This window comes from Henckelia pumila, chromosome 1 (assembly GCF_033568475.1).
Source record: "Henckelia pumila isolate YLH828 chromosome 1, ASM3356847v2, whole genome shotgun sequence".
Lineage (NCBI taxonomy): Eukaryota > Viridiplantae > Streptophyta > Magnoliopsida > Lamiales > Gesneriaceae > Henckelia > Henckelia pumila.
The window spans coordinates 153860800-153869116 of record NC_133120.1 but is presented as its reverse complement, the minus strand read 5'-3'; the positions used below and the strand labels follow the sequence as shown (position 1 = coordinate 153869116).

Genomic DNA, 8317 nt, shown 5'->3' with positions numbered 1-8317 from the left:
CGTCATCGGAAAATTTATATTATTCTCTTATTATCAAAAATAACGATTATATTGTTCAAAATAAAAGTTAAAATATATTTTATTTAGCAAAATATTATTATTTTAAACGATTATATTGTTCAAAATAAAATTTAAAATATATTTTATTTAGCAAAAATATTATTATTCTAGAATGTTTCATTTCATCATCTAATAGGGAAAAAATAGGAAATGTATTTATTTATTCATTCCTAAAAAACAAAATTCGTAGAGAAAAAGAATGAGCTAATTGCATCCACACACTCTGTGAATAGTTTAAAAGACATAAAACACATTGTGTAAAATTAATAGCATGTTAGACCCTATGTTTTACAAAAATTAGCATAAAAACCTCTATGAGAGGGTATAAATGTGCCCGAGTTTGTATAACATAGGAATGAAATGTGTTATATTTTAAAAAACTGAGAGATGCATTAGCCTATTAATATTTCTTAGATGGTTTTATAATTTTTAGATTTTTCACCGTAGAAATTAATGTAATTAGCCCGGAAAAAAATATCAAACAATACGCAGCGCCTGCGTGCGGCTGCCAAACTCTTTTCCCCTCTCAAAAACCCAAAAAACCTTATCACAACACAATCACATTCACAGCTCCTCTCGTCCGCTCTCGTCCTCTTTTATCCATAAACCCTTCAAAATTCTCATCTTTTAATCCACCCACCTTTCAAATTCTTCGTTTTTTTGTTGCTTTTTTGGCACACCATGGACTCGAAAGAAGGAAACTCGAATCCCAGCTCGGAGGCTGCTTCAGGTTCTTCTTTGTCTTCATCTTCTTATAGTACTGAAAATGATAATTTACAGAAAAAGAATGATGCTAACGATGATAATGATGATAAAAGTAAGAAAATTGGTGGGAGTAGCGTTTTTGATGATGAGGAAGAGGGGGGTTACGTGAGTGGGAAAGAGGAGTTTGAAGCGGGGTTGGAGAATCCGGGTTTGGATGGCCCAGATGGGGCAGTGAATGATGGAAAGTTTATTGGGGATGGGAATTCCCATGGCTCCTATGTGGATGCTTTGGGGGTATCTGATGAAAAGGTTGAAACTTTACCGGTTTCGGGGGTTTTGGTGGGTGCAGATGATGTCGAAAATGTTAATAAGGCCGCGGAGGGGAAGGAGGTAGCGTTGGTTCAAGATTCTGGATCTGTTTCTGCTGCAGCTGATGATGTTAATGGTGCTGAGCTTAATGGGGTTGTGGGTTCTGCGGGGAAGGGTGGAGTAAAGAGTGGGGGTGAGGTTCAAGATGGCAATTTGGGGAAGGAGTTCGAAGAGAAAGGCGATATTGAAACGGAAGAATCGAAGTTGGTTGGTCCTGGTGACGTAAAACTCACATCTGAAGGGGATTCTGTTGTTGATACAATTCAGATTGATGCTGCAGGTCCTGGAGTCGTCGTAGTTGGAGAGACGGAAGATGATGGAGATGGAAAAACCACGGAAATGGAAGCACCTGCTGTTGATCCAACGGAAGAATCGCAGGTGGTTGGTCCTGGTGATGTGAAACTCACAACTGAAGGGGATTCTGTTGTTGATACAATTCAGGTTGATGATGCAGGTCCTGGAGTTGTTGTAGTTGGAGAGACGGAAGATGATGGAGATGTAAAAACCACAGAAATGGATGCACCTGCTGTTGCGGAAGAATCGCAGTTGGTTGGTCCTGGTGATGTGAAACTCGCAACTGAAGGGGATTCTGTTGTTGATACAATTCAGGTTGATGCGGCAGGTCCTGGAGTCTCTGTAGTTGGAGAGACGGAAGATGATGGAAATGTAAAAACCAAGGAAATGGATGCCCCTGCTGTTGATCCAAAGGAAGAATCGCAGGTGGTTGGTCCAGGTGATGTGAAACTGACATCTGAAGGGGATTCTGTTGTTGATACAATTCAGGTTGATGCGGCAGGTCCTGGAGTCGCTGTAGTTGGAGAAACGGAAGAAAATGGAGAAGTAAAAACAGAGGAAATGGATGCCCCTGCTGTTGGTCCAACGGAAGAATCAAAGGTGGTTGGTCCTGGTGATGTGAAACTGACCCCTGAAGGGGATTCCGTCGTTGATACAATTCAGGTCGATGCCGCAGGTCCTGGAGTCGCTGTAGTTGGAGAAAATGGAGATGTAAAAACCGAGGAAATGGATGCCCCGGTTGTGAGTAGCAATGGTGGTAAGGAAACAGTCAGCACTAGGGAAGTTGGTGTGGAGTGCTTGAGCTCCGAACCTGCAACTGAGAACAATGCTGATGCCATGCAGACCAATGGTGAGCATGATTCTGGTGTTAATAAATTAGGTGATGGAGTATCCAAGGAATCAAAAGCGACCAATGCTGTTGAATCTAAAGCTGTACATCCCCAGGAAATTACAGAATTGGAAGGTGAAGAAGTTGAGCCTGTTGATTCAATGTCAGAAGGAGATACTGATGGTATGATCTTTGGGAGCTCTGAAGCTGCCAGAAAGTTCATCGAGGAATTAGAACAAGAATCCGGTATGGGTTCTCATGCAGGTGCTGACAGTTCATTTGAGCAATCTCAAAGGGTTGATGGCCAAATTGTTACAGATTCTGAAGAAGAAGCTGATACTGATGATGAAGGAGATGGCAAAGGGTTATTTGATTCTGCTGCCTTGGCTGCGCTATTGAAGGCTGCAACTGGTGCTGACACAGATGGTGGCAGTATTACAATCACGTCTCAAGATGGGTCTAGGCATTTTTCTGTTGAGCGTCCTGCTGGTCTGGGATCTTCACTTCGGTCTTTGAGACCTGCCTCTGGCCCTGCTCTCGCTCCAAGACCAAACCAACCCAATCTTTTCAGTCCTTCAACATTTACAGCTGGAGGAGAATCTGAGGCCAACCTGAGTGAGGAAGAGAAAAAGAAACTGGAAAACTTACAGAAAATCCGAGTAAAGTTTTTGAGGCTTGTTCATAGATTAGGCGTTTCTCCTGAGGAATCTGTGGCTGCACAGGTTTTATATCGACTTGCCCTTCTTGGGGGAAGGCAAAACAGCCAAACATTTAGCCTGGATGCTGCCAAGAGGATGGCGTTGCAGCTAGAAGAAGATGAAAGAGATAGCTTGGATTTCTCCATTAATATTCTGGTTCTTGGAAAATCTGGACTGGGGAAAAGTGCTACCATAAATTCAATATTTGGGCAGGATATGTCTCCAATTGATGCATTTGAAGTGGGAACAGCTTCCGTGAAAGAGATCTCTGGATTTGTTGATGGGGTTAAGGTTCGTGTAGTTGACACACCTGGTCTCAAGTCTTCGGCAATGGAACAGGCTTCCAACCGAAACGTATTGTCTTCTGCAAAGAAGTTCACAAAGAAATGTCCCCCAGATGTCATGCTTTACGTGGATCGGTTAGATGCACAAACTAGAGATCTTAATGACCTCCCACTCCTGAGGACTATCACAAGTGCTCTTGGCCCTTCTATCTGGCGAAGTGCCATTGTGACCCTCACTCATGCTGCTTCGGCACCACCAGATGGACCTTCTGGTACGCCTCTAAGCTATGAGGTTTTTGTCACTCAGAGATCTCATATTGTTCAGCAGTCGATTGGGCATGCAGTAGGTGATCTACGAATGATGAGTCCAAGTCTGATGAATCCGGTTTCTCTCGTGGAAAACCATCCTTCTTGTCGGAAAAACAGGGAGGGCCAGAAAATACTTCCTAATGGTCAGAGTTGGAGACCTCAGTTATTGCTGTTATGCTATGCGATGAAAATTTTATCAGAAGCAAGCTCGCTGTCAAAACCTCAAGACCCATTTGACCATCGCAAGATTTTTGGTTTTCGTAGTCGCGCACCACCTCTTCCATACATGCTGTCATCAATGTTGCAGTCTCGCGCACACCCAAAACTTCCATCCGATCAGGGTGGAGATAGTGTTGATTCTGACGTGGACTTGGATGAGTTATCTGATTCTGACCATGAAGAAGAAGATGAGTATGATCAGCTTCCACCATTTAGGCCTCTCAAGAAAGCTCAGTTGGCTAAGCTCAGCAAGGAACAACGGAAGGCATACTTTGAAGAGTATGATTACCGAGTAAAACTTCTCCAAAAAAAGCAGTGGAAAGAGGAGTTGAAAAGATTGAGGGAGATTAAAAAGAAAGGTACGGATGTTACAACTGGCTTTGGCGCTGAGGATGATACTGATCCAGGAGCCGCAGCTCCTGTGGCAGTTCCCCTACCAGACATGGCTCTGCCACCTTCATTTGATGGTGATAATCCATCTCACCGATACCGTTTCTTGGAACCAACTTCACAGTTTCTTGCACGGCCTGTTCTTGATACTCACGGTTGGGACCATGACTGTGGGTATGATGGTGTCAACCTTGAACACAGCTTTGCTATTGCTAATCGTTTTCCAGCGGTATACACCATCCAAATCACCAAAGACAAGAAGGATTTCAGCGTCAGCTTAGATTCCTCTATTGCAGCCAAGCATGGAGATGACAACAGCATGTCAACCATGGCTGGCTTTGATATTCAGAGTATGGGAAAGCAGCTCGCTTATATCCTACGGGGCGAAACTAAATTTAATAAGTTGAAGAAGAATAAAGCTGCTGCAGGGTTATCTGTGACATTTCTTGGTGATAATGTTGTCCCTGGTGTCAAGGTTGAAGATCAGATTACCCTAGGAAAACAATATGTTTTAGTAGGCGGAGCTGGTGCTGTCAGGTCTCAGAATGACACGGCATATGGTGCCAATTTCGAGCTGCAACGCAGGGAGAACGATTACCCCATAGGGCAGGTTCAGTCCACGTTTAGCATGTCTATCATTAAATGGAAAGGCGATTTAGCTCTCGGCTTCAACACACTGGCTCAGTTTTCTGTGGGTCGCAACTCGAAGGTGGCGGTTCGAGCTGGAATCAACAACAAGCTCAGTGGTCAGGTCACTGTGAGGACAAGCAGTTCGGAGCATATTTCTCTTGCACTAGCAGCCATAATTCCTACTGCCATTTCCATCTACAAAAAACTCTGGGCTGGTGCCAATGACAAGTATTCAATCTATTAGTTTTATCATTATTTTTTTGCTGTTGCATTATTTGTTTTGATTACAAGCACCAAGCAAGACTGTGATTGCTACCGTGTCTTCTTTTTGAATAATCATGGCATGTTTGATTCTACTTGGTTTAATGTTCTCACCTATATCAGTATTTTTGCTATCTAGTTATCTTTGAGAGAACATGTGTTTTAGAAGAGAAACTTGAATTTTTCTAGAAAAAAATTACACATTTCTACATGGGACGATAGCTGTGCTAATCACTCTATTGGATATATACCGATTCGCCCCGGCTGTTCAAGAGGGAACTCGATCTGCTTCTCCATTTTCATGATCCATTTGGTGCCTTCTGTAAGAAAGCTTCATTTTGATATTTTTTTGTTCTTGTGGCAAAAGAGTGTTATTCACGGTTGTCTTCTAGAGCTTGAAATCATGTCTTTGCTGCATGCTTCATACATTCACTGTTTTCAACTTTAGTTAATGTGCTATCTCACAGTTCTGCAAATTTCAAATGTAAACCAGATCTTTGTAAAGAAACAAACCCCCTACAATACAATACATTTGCTCAACCATGGTTGACGTCATCCGTCCGCCTTGCACGCCCGGCCGGCTCGGTTCTATCTATATTTGCCTCGTACTTGAGACAATTTGAGCGAACTTTGATCGAGCCAGCTTTACCTGTACGCTTCACTGCACGCACTCCAATATTTGTAAATCTTACCTGTTTTGAGTTCAGAATAGTGAACATAGATTGGAGTTGAAATCTACTTGAATTTAATCTATGTCCTAAATTGTCAAAAGGAATTTGATATCATGAGATTCAATCATTCAAATCCATCAAATATTCTACACGGCCTGAATTAACAATATTCTCCCTACATTTCAATATAACATATACAATTGATCACGTGATCAACTCTGTATATCTTTACTATCATGAATTTAAATTAAATGACATGTATTAAAATACAAAAGATATGTTGAATCTCAGATCTTTGCTAATCTTTATAGATGAATCGATAAAATTAAACTCAACAAAAAGACGTGTATATATATATATATCTCACTAGCTCGGATCCATGTATCATCACCATTGGTACACAAGCCTAACATTTACAAGAGCCAGAATCATCCCCCAAAGCAAGCACGGCTTAAACAAATCACCCGCGATGGGGTTCACGTTCTTGAAGAGTCGAGAGCACCCGATCAGCGATCCGAACAAGACGGCACACAAGACCAACCCGACCCGTATAGCCCCAGCCCCTAGCACGATCGGGTACCATCCCAGGCTGAGCGCAAGCTGGCCCAGATACAGGAACAAAGCTCGGGGTTGGTGGTGGAAGCCGCCGTCCACCCAAACAAGCCACGCGGAGAGGCCGGAAAGAAATACGGCCACCAACCACGCCGAGTGTAAAGCCCACATGGGAGGAAAGTAAGGGTGGCTTTGCATGGAGCGAAAGCGGCTGCCGGAGCCGAAAAGGGCGATGTCGAGGACGGTGAGGGAGAGAGGGAAGATGATGGCGATGGCCAGCGAGCGGAGGCCGCGCGCCGCCGTGCCGGTTCTCTTGTGTTTTCTGTATTGCATATCTGCTTATGGTGTGTGTTGGAAGACATGGCTGGTTTTTGTGGTGTTAATTTGGGGGATTGAGAGTATGTGGGCGAAACAGGTGGAGAACAAGGTACGTGGGATGCATGCATGACCAATACAAACTCCATTTTCATATTCAAAATATATATATATATATATATATATATATATATATATATATATATATATATATGGATTTAATTTGATCTTTGTCTTGTTTGATCAAATTTTATTAATAATAGTAATAATAATAATTTGACCCAATATATATATATATATATATGGATTTAATTTGATCTTTGTCTTGTTTGATCAAATTTTATTAATAATAGTAATAATAATAATTTGACCCAATCAATGTCTTGTTTGATCAAATTTTATTAATAATAGTAATAATAATAATTTGACCCAATATATATATATATATATATATATATTGGGTCAAATTATTATTATTACTATTATTAATAAAATTTGATCAAACAAGACAAAGATCAAATTAAATCCAAATTTCATCCAAAATCGAAGATCCATGCAATACAAGGTGGTAATTAAAAACTCGATATTTATTATATAATCCATATGCACTTCTGATACTTGCGGATAGATATCCTCTATTTACAACATGACAACATCAAAAGATTTCCATAGAGAATTAATATTTTGTACAAATGACTTAAATTAGCAATATATTCATGTAGAAAATTTAAGAAGAAAAACACCCACACCCACAAATTAATTTATAAGAATACGTTACCTCAATCAAGAATTATATGAATATATACTGAAACCACCCTGCAATGATTTTTCAGCTTTAATCAATGTGCTCGCTTCGGGAAACAAAAATTGGATGAAAAAAATGCAACATGTACACATTTGATTTGATGTTATAAAATTATCCCGAACTTTGCTTGGGAAAAAATATTTAAAAAATGCTCGTATGTAGATAACTTTTTATGAAAAATATTAACTTTGAGTTGTTTTTAAATATTGAGCACTTCTAAACGCAGTGTCTGCTCAAAATTTGAAAGTATAAGAAGTAACATATAATTTTTTTTAATTAATGAAAATATCAGCAATCGTGATCGAGTATGCAATTTAAAAAATATAGAGTGACTTTGGTAGTTTTTTGGGAACTTCACTGCTATAGGATATATATGTTACAAATGGAATGTATCGGTAAATATAACATCTATATTTCGCGTGCCTTGTTTATAATTTTTTATAGTTATTGTTTTGAAATATTTATTTTTATTTTTAAATTGACTTTTCTGACTTCGTACCTGTTTTAATTATTTATATATGTACTGAATCATAACTTTCGTTTTGTTAGAGGGACTTTGGCAAAAAATATTGTTAGATTTTTTTGTTTTTTTGTTTTTTTTTTTGCAATTGAAAAAATTATAATTGAGTTTCAAACTTAAATCCTTGATATCATGAGTTTTAGTTGTATGTATGTATATATGTTAAATGGTGAATTGACTAAATACTAAAATAGAATTTGAAAGTAATATTTTATTTCTTAAAATCATCCTATTTTGAAAAGATTTTATTTAATATCTTTTGTCTTTTTTGGACATGAAGTAATATTATATAAGTTATTTATTTTCTTGAATAACTTGATTTGAGATTTTGATAAGCTCATCATAATATCTTATCTAATATATCGTTTTCATATTGTGTAGATTTGATATGAACAAATCTAGAGAA

At 39.3% G+C, this 8317-nt stretch overlaps 2 protein-coding genes across 2 annotated transcripts; one reads left to right on the top strand and one right to left on the bottom strand.

Moving 5' to 3' along the window:
- The first annotated feature begins 552 nt into the window (after positions 1-552).
- LOC140865087 (translocase of chloroplast 159, chloroplastic) lies at positions 553-5183 on the top strand. The gene has a single exon (XM_073269626.1). It carries the CDS (start codon positions 742-744, stop codon positions 5029-5031), a length of 4290 nt encoding a protein of 1429 aa, XP_073125727.1. The 5' UTR covers positions 553-741; the 3' UTR covers positions 5032-5183.
- Positions 5184-5343: 160 nt separating this feature from the next.
- LOC140865164 (translocator protein homolog) lies at positions 5344-6650 on the bottom strand. Its single transcript, XM_073269743.1, has 2 exons — positions 6087-6650; positions 5344-5740 (listed from the first exon to the last, which is right to left on the bottom strand). Exon 1 carries the CDS (start codon positions 6602-6604, stop codon positions 6107-6109), a length of 498 nt encoding a protein of 165 aa, XP_073125844.1. The 5' UTR covers positions 6605-6650; the 3' UTR covers positions 5344-5740; positions 6087-6106.
- Positions 6651-8317: the final 1667 nt, after the last annotated feature.

Excerpts from the sequence above, each read along its gene's own strand:
- LOC140865087 (XM_073269626.1), top strand. The coding sequence starts at position 742 with ATGGACTCGAAAGAAGGAAACTCGAATCCCAGCTCGGAGGCTGCTTCA.
- LOC140865164 (XM_073269743.1), bottom strand. The coding sequence starts at position 6,604 with ATGCAATACAGAAAACACAAGAGAACCGGCACGGCGGCGCGCGGCCTC.